This window comes from Nicotiana tabacum, chromosome 22, assembly GCF_000715075.1.
Source record: "Nicotiana tabacum cultivar K326 chromosome 22, ASM71507v2, whole genome shotgun sequence".
NCBI classification, from domain to species: Eukaryota; Viridiplantae; Streptophyta; class Magnoliopsida; order Solanales; family Solanaceae; genus Nicotiana; species Nicotiana tabacum.
In genome coordinates, this window is record NC_134101.1 from 200,279,913 (window position 1) to 200,303,476 (window position 23,564).

The 23,564-nt window shown below is 38.0% G+C and overlaps 1 protein-coding gene across 6 annotated transcripts; it reads left to right on the plus strand.

Annotated features, from left to right (window-relative positions):
* Nucleotides 1–879: 879 nt before the first annotated feature.
* Nucleotides 880–13,350, plus strand: LOC107816403 (putative arabinosyltransferase ARAD1). 6 transcript variants are annotated; one of them, XR_012705122.1, is made up of 6 exons: nucleotides 887–2,583; nucleotides 3,835–4,382; nucleotides 6,970–7,051; nucleotides 11,721–11,797; nucleotides 12,453–12,505; nucleotides 13,117–13,350. XR_012705122.1 is itself a non-coding variant. In XM_075244358.1 (4 exons), the coding sequence occupies exons 1-3, from the start codon at nucleotides 1,666–1,668 to the stop codon at nucleotides 7,010–7,012; spliced, it is 1,509 nt and encodes a 502-aa protein (XP_075100459.1). In that variant the 5' UTR covers nucleotides 887–1,665; the 3' UTR covers nucleotides 7,013–7,051; nucleotides 13,117–13,350. The 6 variants fall into 6 exon arrangements, 2 of the variants coding, with proteins under 2 accessions (XP_016497609.2, XP_075100459.1); XR_012705123.1 differs by lacking the exon at nucleotides 11,721–11,797; XR_012705124.1 differs by lacking the exon at nucleotides 6,970–7,051.
* The last annotated feature ends 10,214 nt before the right edge of the window (nucleotides 13,351–23,564 follow it).

Consider the following 23,564-nt stretch of genomic DNA (forward strand, 5'->3'; position numbering starts at 1 on the left):
AGCAAAGTACTTGGAATCAAGAAAAGAACTTAGAAACGAGATGTTGACCAAACCGAATCGTTGTCGATCGGGGCCTCGAGCTTGCCTATTCGAGGGCCTCGGGGTCGAGTTTGAAGCTCGGCTAGGAGCTATCGAGGGTGGTCGATGGAGACTAACAGTTACAAATAAATCAATAACGACTCTTTATGTCCAATAATAAGCAATAAATGATGAACTTTAAGTAGAACACAATGAATATGAGCAATAAATGAAGTAATGAGATCAAGAGAATATGTTAGAGAGCAGAGAGAATGTTCTAGTATATTTGGTATGGAGCAACGGATGTTTACAAAATGACAAGGATCCCCTTTATCTATGAGGGAGAATCCCAACATAGTACAAACGCATTAATTACAAAGATATGGGGCTGGTACAACCATTTAATGCCTTGATTCGCCTTTTGGGCTAGTCCACTAGATTTAACCTGACATACGCACGTGCCTTGGGAACTCCGCCTTGATCCGCTGAAACCGGTAATTCACATTGTCTCGGGGCCGGTCATTACTTATACTATCTCAAAGTCGAACTGTCGAGAATTTTCGGAATCGATCACTGAAAGCCCTCGAGATGCCGTGATGCTCGTGAAATCGAGCCGTCGATTTCCACAGTATACAGATATACCGTAGTTGTCAATAAAAAAGGACACTAATTTTATAGCGCCCAAACCTAAAACGAAAATTCAAAAGCATACTACAAAACCAATGCAACAGCTACATTATTACTATAATAAGAAATATTTTTAAGATTACAGATTAGGAAATAAAGCTCAAACTACATCTAAAGGTTGTAATAATAAATTAATAATAAAAACAGTAAACAACTCCCTCAGTTCCACACAGAGGAGAGCGACAAGCCCGCTTCTTCAGATACACTCCCTATTCCTTCGCTTCTTACAAACTACTTTTCCTTTTTACCCTTTTTAACATTTTCTTTTTCTTTCTTTTTTCTGCAGAGAAAACAAAGGGAATAGAACACAAAGAGGAAACCCCTCTATATTTGGTGCAACTACTCCCTCTTTCCGTTGTTTTCTCTTCAAATTAATCCCTGTTCCTCTGTTTTGTGGGTACGTTTCATCTTGGTTTTTTATGCTCATTCTATACATTGGAATCAAATATCATCTGGGTTCCCAATTTCTTGGCCTTTTGTTGTTTGTTGCTCCTTTTCACATTCAGCTGTGTATAAGATATCTCGGTCATTGATATTCAAAGACCCACCTTTTTTTTCCTGGTCCACTCTTATTAAATTATAGAGCAACATTTGATAATTCAGATCAGTGGTTAATGGAAGGTGCGTCTGTTTGCTATCTGTCCCGTGGGGATGTTGGGAAATAAGAAAAAGGTGAGATTTTTGGTGTGAGCTTTTCTGAGATAGATTATGTACGTATGGGTTTGGTTCGTGTGGTTTCAGATAGAATGAATGATTAGCTGGTTCTTGGTTTTATCAATGTGATCTTAATGGTTTTTTGGGCCTAATTTGCATTGCTTTATTCGCCACTCATTTGTTGCATCAGCTCTTTGAGATTGGCTAATTGTGATTGATTCAAAATCTACCTGTTTCCAAGCCTAGATTGGAGTATGGAGAAATGATGAGTTTGTATTAGGTGTTTGTTACTGGTTCAGCATTGACATGGTTGAGAGAAATGCACATTCAATGGGGATTTTTGGCCGAAAATCCTTGTTTTGTTTGTTTACGGTTACATCTGTTTTGTTCATGTTGTCTTGGTCCTTTGTGCTGCGTTCAGCTGGTCGGCCTCACTTTGTTGACCTGAATATACTACCCAACTCCAAGCTTCTTGCCTTGGCAGATGATGGGAATACCCGGTCTAGGAGTCAGAAAGATGGTGAGATCCCTATATTAGTTGATAAGAATAGAGCACCAAAAAAGTACAACTTGTTTAAGTGCAATCCTAGTAACCAAGTTCTTAAAGTTTTTATGTATGACCTGCCCCCTCAGTTTCATTTTGAACTTTTAGGATGGAAGGCTGAGGGAAAAAACAGTATTTGGCCCAATATCCGCAATAAGGTTCCTGAGTATCCAGGTGGATTAAACTTGCAGCACAGTATAGAATATTGGTTGACATTGGATCTTCTCTATTCTGAATTTGCTGACAATTTGAATGGTAAAAGTGCCATAAGAGTGTATAATTCAAGTGAAGCTGATGTCATTTTTGTACCATTCTTTTCGTCAATCAGCTATAATCGATTTTCAAGGCTTAAGCCACACCAAAAAACGAGCATGAATACCTTACTACAGGAGAAATTGGTTACCTTTCTAACTGCTCAAGAGGAATGGAAAAGATCAGGGGGAAAAGACCATATTATTGTCGCCCACCATCCGAATAGTCTTTTGGATGCAAGAGTGAAGCTTTGGCCTGCAATGTTCATTCTTTCTGACTTTGGAAGGTATCCTCCAAGTGTAGCTAATGTTGAAAAGGACATAATTGCACCTTATAAGCATGTAATCAGGAATTATTATAATGACACTTCTGGTTTTGATAGTCGACCAATTCTTATTTACTTCCAAGGAGCTATATACAGAAAAGATGTAAGTTATTTTATTCGTCTATTAGCTATTTGTCTCTATTTTTATTTGTAGATCATTACTATGTTAGTGTCATCTAGGTTCACTTGTGGGTGGCAAAATAAGGCAGAACTAGGAGAAAGATAGAAGGAAAAATTTAACTTGGATGTATTTCTGTTGTTCGGGATAATGCGTGTGCTTTTTACTGCACAACATATGTTCTGGAAAGTGTAGGAAAACAGTTGACAGCTGACACTAGTGTCTTGTGACAATGTGTATCTTGTTTAGAGAGATAAGGAAGAGTTGGACTATACTACAATGAGGAGCCAGTTGGAATTGGGTGCTATCGGGAGATGATGAAGAAACTCTTCCATGAAACACAACTTTTAGCCCATATGAAAATGCCTTTGTTAGACAGTGGTAACTGAGTATTTATTGAGGATTTTGTCGAACCATACTGGAACATGGATGACACAAGGAACCAGCCCACCTTGTTTCCTTGACGTTCTGACTTTCAAGAAACACCTTATCCCCATAAGTGTTAGCTTTGCCCTTTACTTCTTTGTGATGATCTTTTTTTCTCTTCTATCTTTGGAAGTGCAATGAGGCGTAGGATGCAGATAACATGATACTTTGTTGAGCAACTGAAATTGTTCACATCCAGTTTTTACTATCTGTAGTTCTGTACTTAAGCTTAGTAGCAGAGTAGTAAACATGGTTAATTTAATATCAAAATGTTGCAAGGTTTAATCTGGACTAGTTTCTTGTATGTTTACCCTGATTTCTCAAACATTTCTCTTGATGATTCACTAGGTTAACTCTCAAATGAATTTCAGTGTACGCATTGTGAATAATAAGCCTGTGATTATATGCCATCAATCAATATGTAGATTTGGGTACTGAGAAGAGTAATTTTCACCAGAGCTAGGTGGATAACGTGTACAATATTGAATGCCTGAAACCCATGTGATTAATACTGTGATCTGATAATATGAATTAATACCCATAATCACGCCCTAAAGCATTCGATTTTTTTTTTTTGGTTAAATTACACCAGCATTTCCTCTCCATTCCTTGCATTTCCATTATGATCCAATATAAAGAACTGAAGCCTAAATATCATAATGAACCCATGAGTCTTGAAGACTTGAACTTTAGATGCATGACTGTCAAGCTTTACCTTCTTATGCTTTGCTCTTCCTTATACATGTTTCTAGTTCCTCCGATGTTGTGTTCTCTGGATTTGTATTTCTTACTCTTGTTTCTCATCCTCAGGGTGGGTTTATCCGGCAAGAATTATTCTATATGTTGAAAGATGAGAAAGATGTTCACTTCTCCTTTGGAAGCGTTCAAAAGGACGGAATAAAACAAGCTACAGAGGGAATGCACTCCTCCAAGTTCTGCCTTAACATTGCTGGTGACACTCCTTCATCGAATCGCCTCTTTGATGCGATTGCTAGTCATTGTGTACCAGTCATCATTAGTGATGAAATAGAGCTCCCCTATGAAGATATTCTTGACTATTCAGAGTTCTGCATATTTGTCCGTACCTCAGATGCTCTCAAAGAAAAATTCCTCATAAACCTCATTAGGAGTATTAAGAAAGAAGAATGGACTAGAATGTGGGCTAGGTTAAAGGAGGTTGAAAATCTCTTCGAGTATAGATATCCTTCTAAGGATAATGATGCTGTTCAAATGATCTGGCAAGCCATTGCCCGTAAGGTTCCTGCTGTTAATTTGAAGTTGCATAAATCCTGGAGATTTTATCGGAGCCCTTGGAAGGAAAGAGGGTTGAAATCAACTTTGTTGCCTAAAAATTTTTGGTAAGCACTTACTGAGTAGTTCTTGTATTTGAAATTGACACAACATTTGGTATGTCTTGGCAGCATATTATTTATACCGATTTTGGAACAAAGCCAAGTGTAGCAGACAATAGATATAAGGAAACATAGTCAGTGAAAGATAGAAAAAAGAAAGTTACGTTATAGGCTTATGCTTGTTGAATCAGTTGGAACTAATTGATCAATTTGTTCATTCGTTATTTTTTATCTGTGTTAGTCTTGATATTATTCTTTAGTTTGTATTAAAAGGGGCAGCTCCTGTAGGTTAAGTTCATACTGGTAATGTAAGGGATTCCACAGTCCCCACCTACCTCCTCCTCCCCTCCGGAGAATCCGCATTCAGAGCTGAACGCAGTTGGATTTTGGTTTACCGTTATTCCTTAACTGTTTGATAGTTAGAATTCTATATAGGTATTTTGAGAAGAGAAAACTGTAAATTAAAATCTCAAGTTTTAAGATTCAAATTTTAAGGAAACACTGTCGGGTAAAATTTCTGAACCCCTTGAGCTAAATGAGATATAACAGTCGAAAATTTGCCTATCAATGTTCCCAATTGAATATCAGACAATTGGCAAGTTGAGAGTGCACTCTGCTCCTCAACTATAGCTTACTTCTTGAAAGTGTTCTAGCTCTGAAAAATGCAACTCCTGACTGGGTAAACAATAGCTACCCACCTTACATCTCTTTCTCCCCAGGCAGAGGATCCACTATGAAAAACATGCTCAGGTCTAGAAGACCAAGACGTGCACCTTTCAATGTTGCCGCTCATCTAACAGGATTGACTAGAAAACTAGGTGCATAAAGCGTAGCAGATGAAACCGATTCCCCTAATAGGCCCTCAACCAATGCAAAAATGGCCCAATAACATGAATGGGGAACAATCAGGGGCGGATCCACCATGTTCATCTACTTTGAATGCGGAGTATAAATTTATGTCCAACACTTTATTAAATTGCGACGAATATCAGATATGAACTCCTAACTTTAAAAATATAATAAGTTTTATGCTAAGAACCTTAAAGGTTAAACTCATAAAGTTTAAGTCTGTAATGACCCGGCCGGTCATTTGAGCAATTGCGTTCGATTCGGCAGTTTGAGGTCATGAGTAGCTTCACATAGTGTATTAAGACTTACGTGCATGGTCGGCTTTGGTTTTTGAGTAATCGGGAATTGATTTTGAAGGAGGACTCCCACTTGATAAGCTTCAAGTTGAAAGAGTTGACCAAGTTTGACTTTTGAGTATTTGATCTCGGATCGTAGTTTTGATGGTTCCAGTAGGTCCAGATGGTGCTTTGAACTTGGGTGTAGGCCTGGATTTGTATTTGGATGTTTCTAGAAGGTTTCGGTACCATTTGGCGGAAGTTGGCAATTCAAAGGTTTAAAATTTTTCTAAGTTTGACCATGGTATGACTTTAATACTATCGAGTTCGGATTTTGGTTTCGGGACTTGGAATAGGCCCGTTTCTCCATTTGGAACTTGCCTGCAAAATTTGGTGTCATTTGGAGTTGATTTGATGTAGTTCAGACGCTTGGTTGCAATTCTAGAAGTTCTTGAAGTTCATTGTGATTTTCATGTGTTTTGGCGCCCGATTCGTGATTCTAGATGTTATTTTGGTGTTTTGATCATGCGAGTGAGTTCGTTTTATTTTTTTAGACTTGTGTGGATATTTGGTTTGGAGCCCCGAGGGCTCGGATGAGTTTCGGACGCGTTTCGGAGTGTTTGGAAGAAGGTTTAGATTTGATGGTGTTTTTTATCTCGCATTTGCGAGTTGAGGGTCGCATTTGCGACTACCACTTTTGCAAACTTGTGATCGCTTTTGCGAAGAGGCTGGGGAATGGCAGGCTTCGCATTTTGTGAAGTCAGCCTCGCATTTGCAAAGCCAGCCTCACAAATGCAAAGCCAGCCTCGTAAATGCGATGGTGAACTAGGCTATTGGTAGTTCTCTTTTGCGAACATTTGGGCCGCTTTTGTGAATGTCATGTCTTCGCATTTGCGACCTATTATATCGTATTTGCGATATGTGAAGAGTTGTTCAAGCTTCGCTTTTGCAAAGTAATGCCCGCTTTACTGAGGGTTCACAAATGCGACATCTGCAGCTGGTGTATAGCTAAGCACTTCGGGACTTAGCTTCATTTTAACATATTTTGAACTCTAGACTCTAGAATACCACATATATATATATATATATATATATGGTAGGAGGCGATTTTGTGGAGAAATTTTCTTACCAAACTATTGGGTAAGTGATTTTAATCAATTTTCAATTATATTTCATGATTATATGCTAGATGTAACATCAAATTCATGGGAATCTAAGAGGAAATTTGGAGATTTTTGTCAAAGTTTTGAAAAATGAAAATTTGAGATTTGAGAGTCAATTGGACTCGGATTTGAAAACAAAACACATAGATAGACTCGTGGGGTTATGGGTAGTCAAGGCCTAGCCTTGGACCCGGGTTTTGACCGGGCGGGCCCGGGATTAACTTTTGTTGACTTTTTGAAAATTGTATAAAGATCATAGCTTTGTTAATTGAAATTGTTTCCTCTTGAATTGTTTGATGTATTTAGGTCGTCTTTGGCTAGATTGAGCCGAGCAGAGGTGAATTTGTAAAGGAAAATCTAATTTGAGTATTGATTTGGCCGAATTGAGGTAAGTATCTTGCCAAACTTTTTGTGGGGAAAACTACCCCTTAGGTTTTGGATTGATGGTACTATTTGAACTATGTGGAAGACGCGTATATGAGGTGACGAGTATGTACAGGGGCTTATATGTGGTATTTGATCGGTTTACACTATTAGGCTTCTTTCATGCATTTAATTGAAACTATCGTTTCATGTTATATCTTTTGTTGTTAGGCTTGCTCTTACGTACTCTACTTGAAGTTGTTAGATCATTTTCAATCATTCATTTGCCAAGTGCACCCTCATATGTCTTTAATTGTTAATTTTAATTACTTGTTGAATACATACCATGTCTGTCATATGCCTTCATTGTTAATTGATTCTCGAAAATTATGTCTTGGTTTATGAATGGTCATTTCTTGTTAATTGATTTTGTGAGTTATCGTGTAACTTCTTCATCCATTGTAATTTCTTTGTGTAGCTTCATTATTGCGTTGATTTTGTGATTTGTCGTAGTTGGTTGTAATTTTTTTGCTTAATTCATATTGCTTGGGAAGCAATATTGATAATGATAATATGGTGGAATAAGGGAGGATTATGATATTAATAAATGATGATAAGGTGGGATCGGGTTGCACGTCGCAATGGTTTGTGTACGTATTAATTGCTATTGATAATGACGATATGGTGGAATAAGGGAGGATTATGATATTGATAAATGATACTTCGATGGGATGGGGTTGCGCGCCACAACGGATTGTATATGTGATATTTAATATTGATGAATGATACTACGGTGGACTAAAAGAGGATTATGATATTGATGTATGATGATATGGTGGGATCAGGTTGTGTGTCGCAACGGATTGTATGTATTGTACTTGTTGTTGTTGTATCTTATGTGAGTCATGCATCCTACGTGAACCGTTGTATTACTTCAATGTGTCAATATATGCTCCCGTGGTTACTTGGTGAATTGATTTTCAAAATGAATTTATTGCGCAGAGTCATTATCCCATACCATGTTGAGTTGTTGATAACATAACGATTTTAAATGAAAGAATTACGAGTATGGTTACCTTATATGACTCTTAAGTTAAAACTCGTCGTTTCATTCAGTATTTTACTAGTCTTAATAGCTTTCATATTTTACTTTAATTGATTTCTCGAATTAAACTCCTTATCCTATCTGACGTTTTTTTACTTTACTTAAAAATCGTTATTACGTTTTATTTTAACAAACTCTAGATTTAATTATGTGACTTATCCGATGCTTTGTTTATTTGAAAAAGATGTTTTCCTTACCTAAATAACTTCTAAACTAAACTCATTTGATATCCTATCTTGTATAAATTGTACTCTATGTCACTGTATTTGATTCCTAAATAGAACTTATTTTCTCATTTGATTTCCTACTTTATTCAATACTGTTATTAAGCTTTATTGTATATAAGTTGATCTCTTGAATATTTTTATTAGCATTTGACACGCATACTATGAACATGGTAGCACGTGGACTTTGTCGTGCGAAAGTGATTTGGGAAAATGTGGGCACGAGGTGTCATGTGTAAGATTTGGAAGTTGTGACTTATGATTTGGGATTATGAGGAGTGGTACCTCGGGTTATGCTTGTTGTAATTCGTGCATTAGGAAGGATTTGATTGATTGAGTTGTCATTGGTTCTCCTTACTTGAATTCATATATTTCATCTATAGTCTAATTATGTTGTTGTTTTATTACCTGGGTTGATTTTAAATTCGTGATCTTCGTGTTGTTGGTCTGACATTGAAGTTTTTCCATTGTTAGCTTTATATTATATCCTGCACAGGTTTACATGTCTGGTAAGTGTCTTGACCTGGCCTCGTCACTACTCTACTGAGGTTAGGCTTGATACTTACTGGGTACCGCTGTGGTATACTTATGCTATGCTTCTGCACATTTTTGTGCATATCCAAGTACTTCTGATCGAGCTGGTTTTGAGACCTATGTTTGCACGGCTGGAGACTTCAAGGTGTACCTGCTCGATGTTCGCAGGCCCCGAAGTCATCTTCTGATGTATTTTATTTCCACTGTCTACTATTATTCCGGGACAGTGATGTACTTGTTATTTCTAGTTACTCTTAGAAAAGCTTATGACTTGTACTACTAGTTTTGGGGTTATGTAACTGATGTTGGTCAGCTATGTTGCTACAGATATTATTCAATGTATTACAGTTATGTTAGTTAAATTCCATTAATAATCGATATGTGTTAGGCTTACCTAGTCTTAAAGACTAGGTGCCATCACGACATCCTAAGGTGGGAAACCTGGGGTCGTGACAAGTTGGTTTCAGAGCTCTAGGTTCATAGGTGCTACGAATCATAAGCGGGTTTAGTAGAGTCTTGCGGATCAGTACGGGGACGCCTATACTTATCTTCGAGAGGCTACGAAACTATTAGGAAATTCCACTTCTTCATTCCTTATCGTGCGATATTGATTCAGCTTGAAGAATATATTTTATATTCCTTTGCATCCACTCGTGTAAAATATTGCGCACTCGGTATCAACTATGCGCCGACGCTGCGGATGGGCTACGAGAGAGCCATGAATGCTCAAACATTGTCTCAATGTGTCATCCAAACTGAGGATGCAGAGGTATTGAGAGATCATTTAGTTGTTCACGTAGGGGTGTAGCGGAATCTAGCATCTGGTTGATAAGTACGAGCTTGGGAAGGTTTAATTGGTTACCTAATCATCGCAATCGTGGTAGGGTCACGAGGTGGATGTTAATTTGAGGATAGTTGGTGGTATTAGAGACTATGTGGTTTGTATGGGATTTTTAATCAGTGGAAGGTACATATTATCATTCAAGGCACTAGAGGAGGCTAGTTTAACTGTCACGAGGATGGGCACGTGTTTTGTAGATGATTTGAGGTATCTTACAATTGGTGTTGTACGAGCTATGAAGGTTAGCATCGTGGATCATTAGATGTTATTTCCTATGGCTTCGCGCCAAGTGGGGGAGTCTACTATCGACGACCAGATTGCAGGGTCATGTGTTATATTAGTTTTGGCCTTAGATGTATATATGTGGTATTAGAAGGTTCCCCAAAATTTGTATATGATTCAGATCTAAGATTTGCATGGGACAATGTTGGAAATTGCATATTGTTCCCTTTTCGTTTTTTGGTATTTCTACAGACTTTCTCCCATTTTTCAAAGTCATTGTATTAAGTTGTAGATTTTTTTTCCAGTGTCTCTAGGAGAGCTTCACCCGGTCTAGTTGCCTTTTCACTTGCAATCTGCCCAACTTGCCTCTCTAAGTTCCATAAGTCATTCCTTAACGGCTGATTTTCTAACCTTGTTTGCTGATTGTCGGCAAATAACTTTTTCAACAAATTAGTCACACTATTTTCAGCTTCTTGTGATGGCTTTTGTGGTTATTGATAGTTCCCCTGGGAACTGTTGTTATTTTGATTTCCACCCTCATAAGAAATTAGGGCGATTCCTCCCATTTGGGTTGTACGTGTTCTCATATTGGGAGTTCTAAACTATTAGACCCCTGTTTTATTATCCCACATAGTAGATAAAGTCAGGATTCAAAGGGTATTGGTCACCTACATGACCATCCTCACATATCTCGCAACAAGTAGACATCTCTTGCATATGTTGTACTGGTAGCTCCTGTTCCATTGTCAACTTACCAACCTAATTTGTAATTTTTTTTCATATCGGCTCTCATAGATGTGAGGACATCAATATCAATCATACTCGTTGACTTTTGCTTGACTGTTCTGCTTGTTTCTCCATCTTCTTGCCAATTCCAATCAATGGCAATCCGATGCACAAAGCATCCCACATTCGCGTAGGATCCGAGGAAGGGCCGCACCCCGAGGGTTGTGATATTGATGGTCTAATCCAATGCATATATTAGTGGCTACTTCTACGGATCAAAATCATGGCCTATAGGTGTTACACCCCATGTTTTCGAATGCAAAAGTACATCATAAGTCAGTTGATATAAGCTCAGAAACGAGATCCTCTTTGAATGTATAAAAGTAACTTAATAATGTTACACCCCTTTTTCGCAAGACTTTGAGAGTTAACATTCGGAGACAAATGTTTCTAAGAGGGGAAGGATGTTGCACCCCGTACTTCAAACGCCACTATCATCATAAGATAATCTAATGTAAGCCCAGAAAGGATGAAACCCTTCTACAAGGCTAAGGAAGGTTTATCAAAGTCTTAATTAAGTTAAGGTGAATGAGACTTGGATAAACAAATGAGATAACGAATATATAAAATTGAATTGCTTGCTTACTAGGATACTTGCTTAAGCTACTTGCTTATTCGTCCTATTAGCTTGAGCTACTTAACACATGTCGTGATTATTAAACAAGGACAAGATACATATCTAAGCGAATAACGGAAGCATGTGACACCTATTAATTAACCAAGCAAGTGACAAGTAGGTGTGTCACCTACTTGCTAAAAGGGTGCCCAAATTAGTCCACCTAAATAGACATGTGTAGGTTAGCCAAGAGGGCCCTTTTTGGTGCTGAATCAAGACACCTCTCCTCATAATATCCAAGTAGTAGAAACATAAAGAGAGCCACGAAATTCTCTTCCAAATTTATCTACTCAAAACCCTCAAGATGTTGCCGATAATCTTCTTCTTCTTTCAATTCAAGTTAAAGAGTAATCTACAATCTTACAGGATCTGAAGTGAAGAAAGTTAATGGTCATCAAGGGAAATATACTACCATTGTTTCATCCCTACAAGATCTTATCTAGGTAAGAAAATCCTCTCTTCTTCATATCTTTGAGTTTATCTAAGTTCTAGCTAGGTTGTTTGGTGAAGAACTTGTGAAGTAGGGGCTGAAAATTAAGTTGAAGTTGTTGTGGTATTATGGACTATTTGGAGTAGTTTCATGTTATTATATGGCTATCACATGTGAGTATGGGCTTGGAAATATTTTATTTAAGCTTATTGGTGCCTTAAATAAGTTGTAGGAGTAAGAATTGATGAAGTAATAATCTGAAAATCAGTTTTGAGTTGTTGTAGTTTGTGGACTGTTATGAGTTCGTTTTTATATTGTGTTATGGCTTAAAAATCAGTATGTATAACCTGAGTATATAGTGGTTGTAATTATTGAAGTATATTCAAGTTCTAACTAAGTTTTAGGGATCGTAAAGTGCAAAGTGGCACTGGGTTGTTGTGTGAGATTGTGTGGACTATTTTGGTGATGTACTGCAATGGATATAAGGTGGGATATTTGATGTAAAATGTTTGTTGACATTCTGGACATGTTGGTCTTGTTGTTTAATTTGAGAAAAGTAAAATAATAAAGGGGGTGTTGTCCAAATACTCATAGACGAGCTAGTCGCTTATTTGTGTTGAATTCTAGCTTTCGTAAGCTTAACAATGCTCCCTTATCGTTTGTTGTAGATTGAAGCACTAACAGGTTGAACCAATGCCATGAGGTTAAGTAAACGAAAAAGGTATGTTAAGGCTAATCCTTCCTTTTTTTGGCATGATCCAGGTAACGAAATGTAAACGTAATGATATTCCATAAATAGTTCTACTCTTAGTAGTTAAGGATGTCTACGTTATTCATTCTTGTGAAATGTAATCCAAATCATGTCTCGGTATGTTCCTAAGTCCCTATTGAGGCATACGATAAAGATGTCCTAATGATCATAAAAGTCTCTCCATGCATTTACCACCGAGCTAAGGTCGGTTGGGCAGTTATGCATTTACCACTGAGTCAATCGGACAGTTACTACCAGTTGGGCATTTACGTATTGTTATTTACCACCGATTAGGAAGACACGTATTTACTACGGAGCTACGGCCGGTCGGGCAGTTACCACTGATCGGTTGGACAGTTATGTTATGATATGGATAATAGTCTCAAAGAGAGGCATTAAATATATAAATGTAATTAGTATGCATATTATGGCCCTCAGTGGCACTTCAGAAGTTTAGGTTGATTCTTATATCTCTCTCATTGATGTTGGCTTATTGTTATATTTCAGTTTTGCCTTACATGTTCGGTACACTATTCGTACTAACGTCCTTTTTGTTGTGGATGTTGCATTCATGCATGCAGGTGTGGATAATCAGTTTGACGAGCCCTCATAGTAGACGAGGTTAGCATTTAGTGAAGGATCGCTAAGACTCCACTTTATTTGGAGTGCAGCCACGTCTATAAGTCATCATGTCAGAGTTTTACTACAGACTTATGGGTAAGTTGGGGCCATGTCCCGACGATCTTTCGATATCAATTACTCTTTGAGGTTTTGTAGACATAGGTTCATTATGTATAGTATGTAAGAGGCCTTTACGACCCGTGTGTATTCATGTTTTAAGTACGATGGTTTGGTGATACATCATTTTCCCACTTACAATTATACATTACGAGTTGTGGCCACGTTGGCCCATGATAGTTATAGAAAGGATGAGTTCAACCAAGTTGGACTATGTATGTTCTGATTTTTGTTAAATGATCACGAGTTACAGAGTGGTTTACTTAGGCCAATACGGCACCAGGTGCCAGCTATGCCTCCCCGGGTTGGGGCATGACAATAGGTCCACACAGAGATAACTTCCACTGATTCCCTGCCAATTCTGATCGTTGGCGGTAAAATTGTTACCTAAGTTTGAATCTTGACATAAGTCTTTACCATGAACGTACCTCCACAAGATAAATCTAGATACATCTTGGAAGCTTTATCTAACCATATATGAAAGTGTTCCCCAATACTTTATCTATTTGACGGTGATGTGGATAGTCTGGAGTAACTTCGTGTACCTTTCACATGCTTGACGGAGAGACTCACCTTCTCTTTGCTCAAGTCTAAGAAGATAGATCCTTAATAATTTTGTGTTTCGAGATGGGAAGATCTTGATCAAAAACTTCTTGGCTATTTCGTCCCAGTTTCTGATTGAGTTTGGTAGCTTATTTTGTAGCAACGCCTTTGCTTTTCCCAATAGTGAGAAAAGAAACAAGGTCAGCCTGATGTAGTCCAATGAAATCCTAGGAAGTTGTAGGTGTCTGTTATCCCAAGAACATTTTGAATGTGACTTTGGGGATCTTCATATAGTAGACCCTGTATACTGTCCTTGAGATTTCACCAACTGCACCATGTTCTGTTTTAGCTCAAAATTCCCTATAATGACAGTCTTGATGATAACACGTGTCATATTTACAAAGGCTAGGCCTCCCAACCTCAATAACTACTCTATTTATGTTCTTTTCCATTTCTACTAGTTATGGGGGATCAACAATAGCTTTAGTATTCTTAACCTCCTCAACCTGTTTTGCTGCTTTATCTGCTTCGTCGACCTCTAAAACTTCTTTCACTATTTCTTCAGCTTTAGCTAGTTTTATTGATTTCTTATTCTTGTGGATATTTCTCTCTGGTTCGTTATCAAAGGGTTTAAGATTATCTTCTTCCCTATCCGTCATCCTATACATTCACTACACAAGTACCTGAGATGCATCAGGTAAATAGAAATTTAAAACGTGAACAAAAAACAAATAAATACTTAACTCGGATAAACAATCGATAACTAAGTCTCAAGCGATGTAAAGACTCGGCTGGTCATTTTGTATATTTGAGACATGTTCCCCTATTTGATATTTTTCGTAGGCTTGTTTGTTGTTTTGCAACTTGTGGGGTTGGTTGATTTAGTTTCAAAAAGGTTAGGACTGAATTGGGACACTTAGACTCAAGGGTTGACTAAGGGTTGAATTTTGTATAAACAATCTCATATTAGTAATTTGATGGTTGCAGTAGATTCGCATGGTGATTTTCTACTTAGGTGTGTGTTCGGATTTAAATTTGAAGATTCCAAGAGGAATTTGGTTCTATTTGCCAAAAGTTGGCAATTTGAAGGTTTGGAGAGTTCATAGGTTTGACCGGGAGTTGACTTTTATGATATTGGACTCGGATTGTTGTTTCGGGACTTGGAATATTTTCACTTACTGGTTTGGTATTACATCCCATAATTTCTTACATTGAAGTGCGTCATAAGTGAGTTGACGCAAGCTCAAATAGCAAGACTATTCTCATTTCATAAGTGTATAAAACCATGTACATCACACGTTGGATGGGTTAGAATTTAAATGAATCGAAGAAAATAAGTTTTGACAAAAGTCGGCAAAAGTTATCGTAATTTACGTTCATAAGCTTACTGAAGTTTGGGTCTAATATCACTGAGCTTTTCCCAATATACACGGATTTATGGGTTTATCTGCCCACAAAATTGAAGCTCTACGAGCCTAGTTTCCAACACATTAAAACGTTTATTGATACGACCTTAGAGTAGAGAGATATTTGCATTTTTGCGATACTGCGTAGGCAGCCCCTTTGAGGCCCACATAGGCGGTGGAAGGTTCCACCTTTCTATTTAAAGCGAGGGCACCTTCTCTTTATTCATTTTATGACCAGACCAGTCTCTTAATAACTCCCAAACTCTGTCTAAGTGTCCTCTTATTGTTCAAGAGTAAATCCAAAGCAAAATTATCCAAATCCAACATCAAAAATCTTGTGAGACTAGAGAACGTTCATCTATTGTGTTATTGAAATGTTGAGGGTTGTTCTAAGTTGAAGGAAGCACTTGTTGAAGATTGTTCGTGTTATATAAGGTAGTTTTTCCCCTCTTCTACTTGTGCTTGAGCATATCTAAGTTTTAGCTAAGTTGTAAGGATGAGTTTACAACATAACATTTGGAAGTTGTTTGTGATATAGTTGAGTTGTGTTGGGTTGTTTAGTGTTGTTGTGTGACGTTTTGAGGGGCAATTCTTGTTTTTCTTCATGTGCTACACTTATAGTTTTTGATTTTTGTTGTTTTCATGTTGTTCTTTACTTGAGGGATGTAAAAAAAATGGGGAAGATGATGTCCAATTTTCCTTAAAGCAAACTTGTTGCTCATTTGTTAGTTAGCATGTTTCTCTTGTTGATGCTAGTGTTATTTTATTTGTTGTGTGACGTGTTGGGACTGGTTTTGTGGTATGGAGGTGCTGGAGTTATTGATGTATGTATAATTATATGTTATTAATGGTGTTATGAGGATTAGAAGGGAGTTAGGTGAAGATATTCACGGTAGAAACATGTATAGAACGAATTGTCGTTCGTTGGCTAGTTGTTATGATTTTTTTTCATTAATAGTAATATTGTTTCTTGTGTAGCTTAATTTGTGGAGAAGATTGGTTCCATCATCGTTTGGAAAGATCGGCTTAGAGGTATGTAAGGATGTTCGTTATCCCCTTACTTGGCATGAATCTATAGTAAGTTTCCCCTCCAGAGAAGTGAGTTCCAAAATAAAATGCTTAGAAATGTTATACTCGTGTATTCAATGACTCTCTATGCTCTTAACTGATGTCGCCCTGATAGAATGTGTTTCATATAGCTCTTCACATACCATGTTCTTTTCCAGAGAGTGTAATTGAGCTATAACCTTTCCTTCGTAAAGACCTCCTTAGTATAACAACTTTTAATGCAAGTTGTTCTACCTGTATATTAGCTAGATGCATATGTTCCTTACTTAAGATAGCTCCGATTTCACGAGTACGTATGTTCAGTAATCCCTAGTTTCTATCCGAAAGTACATATGAATAACAACGGCTCCCTCGATAGTATTCATATATCAAAATGGCCACTATTAAGGGTTGCTCTACTCATGCCTTTAGTAGCCCGTACATGCCTTAACTGGTAGAACCTTGGTAGGTCCTGTTTCAAATGTTTGTTAGTAGCTTATTATGCTATTTAGAAGGTGTCCATGAGCTACAGTGACTTCCTTAAGAGGACTCATGTATCATGATGACACAAGTTGGCACTATGATAGTTGTTGGTTGTAGACGATTGTAGAAATGATGAGATTGACTTTTGTTGATAGTTATTGCTTGTATTACGATTTGATAACCTTAGTAAAAGTGATATGAGAACTCTACTTGTTAAGGAATATTGTTGGTACGATAGCTATGTATAGCGGATAGGTCCAGTGACCTGGTAGTGTAGGAGTGCTAGCCTAGCAGATATGGGCATGATAGCCTGGTAGATGACAGATACGCTAGTCCGAAAGTACCGACTTATTAGTCGGGTATGAGATGATAGTACCATTGCGCGAGCAGGGAAAGTACAGACTTACGAGTATGGTAGCTAGCACATAAATTCGTCATGATATGAGTTGTTAGCATTTCAGTTTTATGCATTTGTGCGACTGACATATGATAGACCAGACATGGTATGAGTTGTGAGATGTTGTTATAGAAAGTTTAGGAAGACAATGCTATGGGTCTTGTTTGGTAAGATTATATATGACCTTCTAGACTTATGGTAAAATTATGGTATATGACCTTATAGACTTATTGTATGATGTGAGCTCTACTCTTCAGGTTAATTGACCCTTTTTTATCTAGTTATCTTCCTTCAGCATTCTTTTATTTGATTAAAGTACTTATTTATGATTATTCAGTTGCCTTATATACTCGGTATATTATATCGTACTAATGTCCCTTTGGCTAGGGACACTGCATTTTATAGTGCAGGTTCAGATAGGCAGTTTAACGAACCCACATCATAAATAATTTTGGTTCCAATTATTGATCAATAGATTTCATATCATTCGAAGTGCAACCGAGCCTAAAGGTCCTTATGTTTTGATTTTATATATAGACTTATGGGTAGGTCGGGACTCTGTCATGACTATGTTATGTCTGTCAGATGTTCTTAGAGGCTTTTGTAGACATATGTGTACATGTGGTTAGTTACCGTATGCTAGATAGATGTCTATGTTGGTTTTGTAGACTTATGATATATATATATATAATGTGTGTTTGGGATTTTATGATTTCAAATGTTGCAAATGTGGTAAGTTTACTTGTTTTACAAAATGGGTGGCTCACGTACATAAGGTATTAAGTGCATGTCCCCCTCACCTAGGTTGGGGTATGATAAAGTGGTATCAAAGCAAGTTTGTGCCCTAGAGAGTCTACAAATCCATGTCTAGTAGAGTCTTATTTATAAGTATGTTGTGCATCATATTTTATAAACAAGAAGCTCCAAGGCATTTAGGATTGGTTTTCTTTCATTCATTTCCAGATCGTGCCATAAAGTTGAGTCATAGGAAGTTGAGCCTAACTTGCATTCATATATACTGTCAGATAGGCCTAAGTCATAGAAGTTTGATTCTAACATATGTTTTATTATGTGTTTATAGAAATGCCAATACATAAGAAAATGACAGAAGGTCATCCTACTACACATGAGGGGCTTGGTAGTAGACCAACAATAGGCGGGAGTCAGACTGAGACCCAGCATGGGTCGACATCGCAGGTTCCCTCGTCTTCATTAGCACCAAAGGAGATTTGAGGACCCCCAGTACCTCCAGTACCCCAACACCCTCATCTGGTGTATCCGAGCAGAAATTATGGGAAGCAGTAAAGTTATTGACCCAGATAATAGCTGCACAAGTGCAGCAGCAAGTAGGAGAAACTTCAGGTGTCGGACCTTCAGGTAGATCGACTAGTTCGAGGGTACGAGAGTTCCTTAGTCTAAAGCCCCCAGAGTTCACAGGACCAGACCCACCTGAGGAGCCACATCATTTCATAGATGAGCTCTAGAAGACCTTTAGATTTATTCATGTTACAAATACTAAGGCGATGGAGCTAGTAGCATATAGGCTAAGGGATGTGGCTATATTTTGGTACGACGCATATGAGCGATCTCAAGGCCGGAATGCACTAGCAGTGGTATAAGAGGAGTTATCCAAGGCCTTCTTAGATCATTACTTACCAATAGAGATCCGACTATCTAGAGTTGAGCAGTTTTTAGCCCTTAAGCAGAGAAATATGAGCGTAAGGCAATATAACCTTAGTTTTGACTCGTTAGCCAAGTAAGCTCTGACTATAGTGGCCTCCATGAGAGATAGAGTTCACTGATTCGTGCAAGGTCTAGAGACATACTTAGTGGGAGAATGTATAGTAGCATCATACGAGGAATACTTCTATAATTCTTTTATGCCATATAGCAAAAATTTGAATATCAGCAGTCGATCAACCAGACAAGTATCGCAACCTATGAAGCATCCGTAAGTCAAAACACAATGCGCCTTATGAAATGCGCACACTTCTCAGGCAATACCAAGTAGTAATAGCATTCATCTAGACATCTGAAATCGTCCATGTTGTCTAAGAATGCATGACCTTCCATTCAAAACTGAATTGTGACCTTGCACATGCAAATCACAAAACACACCGCATCTATTATGCACCTTGTGCGCTACATCCGTCTCGAATAACAACTCAAATCATTCCATTATTTCAATATACCTATAAAGTGTAATATAACTCATATGCAGAAATTCCTTTACCCGAGTCATCATCGATCTTAACCTCTGCAAGTCGTATCTGATTCAAAGTATGCCTCAAACCGAAACCAGTACAACACATAACCATGCATTCAAATCGTCGATAGCAGACTCCCCCACTTGGCTCAAAGCCATAAAACTAAACACTCGATAACTCATAATACCCCTACTATATTACTGACATGATCTCGCACCAAAATTCAACTCAATCCTTCATAAGATCATGTAAAACAAACCATCTAATACTTTAAATTATCTGGAAATCTCGCATTCATCCTTGTAACAGTCAAACCAACTTTCTCAAGCGATCTAAACTCAAATTGCAACACATATAATCTACTGGTAAGAGAAAATTCTCCATAAAACAACATAAGGATCATACAACCTCGGGACACACCGCAGGATATAACCCACCTGCTTAGCCTCAAATTGGCAACTCTTGCATCCTACCATGGCTATAACCACTAAGCATTAACTACATCTCCCTGAGTCTAATATCGTCAACAGAACATAAGAATCTACTTCACCCCACGAATGAACAACATCAAACTTCCCTCAGCGGGCTCATAACTCGAGATTGTACAACACATTAAAACCGAAATCAAGCATCCAATAGTCCTTTTTATATCCCAAACAAACTCTTCTCGTCACCTTCCAACCATTTGAACACCTCCCGCAGTCATATCATACTTCATCATATAGCCATCCAACCACTCATCGAGCCATAAATTTCACTAATAAGGACACTACTAGACTTATAAGTCCAGAAGCACATGCTCACACAACCAAAATCCCCGTGCTCAAGCTACAGTCAAAACTAGGCCTCAAGTCCTCCATACTGGCCCATCATCAGCACACAGAAATTACTTCTCGCACCTCAACCATAGAATCACAAGCCGTCGATATACAGCTGATACTGAGCACTCACATGCCCATACGAGTGTGTGGAAAGAATTCAAAGAGTTACTTTTCAAGTTGAATCACTGATGCACGATAAGAAAAGAAAAATAGAAAGTTTATCCTAAATGCCTTGTAGACTCTCGAAGATAGGTATGGACGTCATCATACCGATCTGCAAGACTTTACAAGAAACTTGCTCATGACTCGTAGAAACTATGAACCTAAGGCTATGATACCAACTTGTCACGACCCAAAATCAAACTAGTCGTGATGGCACCTAACCCAATCCGCTAGGTAAGCCTATAAACAACTATCCAATTTAATGAGATTTATTAAGAGAAGAAAAGATAATATAACTGCTTATATACAAGGAATTTCCCAAGGACTTGTAGTACAAATCATGAGCTTCTAAGATTTAGATTTTTACAAGGCTGAATTGAAATAATTACAACATCTATCTGAAATGTAAATGAACAGAATTCGAATCTAATGCTACTAAGGACAAGTGATAGTCGTAACTGGAATGCAGGTACATCTCTCGATCCAGCTCTTTCCGTATGCACCAACATCAGCATCCAACATCTGCACGCAAGGTGCAAAAGTCTAGTATGAGTACAACCGACCCTATGTACTCAATAAGTAACAAACTTAACCTTAGGTTGAAAGTAGTGACGAGATGGGATGAGGGTCAGAGTCCAACTCCAATAACCAACAACAGCTCATAACAATATAATAACAATGGTACAAGAAATAAATCAGAGATATGAGGTTCAACTCATTCACAATTACGAAAAGTAGGCAAGCTTTTCAGGTATTATAGTAAATCCGAAATCTTTCACTGAAAACACCAAAAATATAAGTATGTTTGAAAACTGTGATTTTTCCCAAAAATCTTTCAACAATATTTAAGATGTTTTATTTTCAGATAGCATAAGGAAAGTACATCTTTATATATACATGTCGATATGCAAGTGAAATCATGAATGTCACCAAAATCGGGTAGATGAGGAAATGCATCTCTATGTATGTATCTCAAATACGCATGTCAAATGCAATGCATCTCAATGATGAACTCGTGTACTCACACTCTCAGAGTACTCAATCGCATGATCTCGTATTCTCCCTCATCATGCTCAATACTCAGCACACTCAGTCACTCAGTACTGTACAGGCCAGATCTAGCCCAAATGCTATAATAAGCCAAATCCTGGCATGAATCAATAAAGCCTGCTGTGGCGTACAGTCCGATCGCATTAAAATCACTCAATCATCAATCTCTCCAGCTCTTGGGCTCACAACACTCATGCTAAGCAGCCCAAATCAATGATATGAGATGTGACAATATACAATAACAGAGAGTGAGATATGATATGTAATGATGAATGCGACTGAGTACATAAATACAATTAAGAAAATAACTCAACAGCAAAGAACGACCAATGTGGGTCCCAATAGTACTAACATATAGCCTAAACATGATTTCTAGCATAAATCATAGCTCAAGTGCTCTAACATATAGAGTACAGTACAAGTGTTCAGATAAGATAGCTACATATTTCTGTTGAATCGACTAAATCACCATTTCTACGGTACATGCCCACACACCTGTCACCTCAACATCAATCATGTAACGTGTAATTTAGGGTTTTATACCCTCAGCACCAAGTTTAGAAGTACTACTTACCTCGAACAAGCTGAATCCAATACCAAGTAAGCCAAACGATACTCCAAAAAAGTCATCTCGCACTTACCGACCTCCGAACAGCTCGAAACTATCCAAAAGCAACTCAAACATAAAATAAAGCCAAAGAAAACAAACTCAATTGATAAAGGTCAAATCTTTAATCAAAAGCCCAAAATCAACCAAAAATTCAAAATCGAGCCCGCACCTCGGAACCCGAAAAAACTCACAAACTCCAACAACCCATTCAATTACGAGTCCAACCACACTAATTTCACTCTAATCTGACTCCAAATCGATGTTCAAAACTCAAAATTTTACTCTATGAAACTTTAGACAAAAAACCCCAATTTCTCTTTTGAAATCATCAACCAAATGCCAAAAACGAGGATAGATTCATGAAATATAGACAAAACCGAGTTAAGAATGCTTACCCCAATTTGTGTGGTGAAATTCCTCTTCAAAGTCTCTCAAAACCGAACTCCAAGTCTCCAAAATGTGAAAAGAAATGACCAAGTCTTGAAATATAGTTCTGCCCAGGCTTCATCGCATATGCGATCATATCGTCGCATCTGCGACCCCCGCTTCTGCGGTAAAATTCTTCGCTTTTGCGAAAATAGCTTGGCCCAGTACCCCTCGCATATACGGTAACAAAACTTCGCTTCTGCAAAGACCTTCATGCATGCTCTTCAATTCCTTGCACATGTGCGTCCGCGCATAAGCTCAATTCTCCGCTTCTACGATCTTCCTTACCCAGCCTCTTCACGCTTCTACGATGGACAACACGCATCTGCGAAGTTGTTTCTCCGACCAAGACTCCGCAGATGCGGCTACACCAGTACCAGCAATCTTCAACAATGCAACAAGAGATAAAAATGATTCGAACCATGTTCGTAACTCATCCGAGCCACTCGGAACCCCGTCCAAATATACCAATAAGTCTCATAACATAACACAGGCCTACTCGAGGCCTCAAATCACACATAACAACATCGAAACAATGAATCACACCTCAATTCGAACTTAAATGAACTTCGAACTTTCAACTTCCAATACTGGTGCTGAAACATATTAAATCAACCCGGAATGAACTCAGATTTCGCACCCAAGTCCCAAATGACATAACAAAGCTATTCCAATCCCCGAACCACAATCTGAATATGATATCATCAAAGTAACTCTCGGTCAAACTTATGAACTTTCCAAACTTTCAAATTTCCAACGTTCGCCAATTAGTGCCGAGTCCTTCTAGAAATATCCAAATCCAAATTCGGGTACACGCCCAATTCCAAAATCACCATCCGGAACTAACGAATCTATCAAAACCCCGTTCCGGAGTCAAATTCACAAAGGTTAAACTTGGTCAACTCTTCCAACTTAAATCTTCAACAATGAAATTCATTCTTCCAAACAAGTTTCGAAACACCTGAAAACCGATGCCGATAATTCACTCAAGTCATAATACATCATACGGAGCTACTCGTGCCCCCAAACTACCGAGCAAAGTACAAATTCTCAAAACAAAAGGTTGGGTCGTTACAATACCCTTGAGAAACAGATAGCACAATATACCAGAAACAGAAAGACCGTAACCAAGGTGCAAT

What these genes read in the sequence shown, in the direction of transcription:
- LOC107816403 (XM_075244358.1), top strand. Translation starts at nt 1,666, where the DNA reads ATGGTTGAGAGAAATGCACATTCAATGGGGATTTTTGGCCGAAAATCC. An exon ending in GAGCTATATACAGAAAAGAT is followed by an intron (nt 2,584 to 3,834) that starts GTAAGTTATTTT and finishes TCTCATCCTCAG; the next exon opens with GGTGGGTTTATCCGGCAAGA. An exon ending in TTGTTGCCTAAAAATTTTTG is followed by an intron (nt 4,383 to 6,969) that starts GTAAGCACTTAC and finishes TGATGTATTTAG; the next exon opens with GTCGTCTTTGGCTAGATTGA.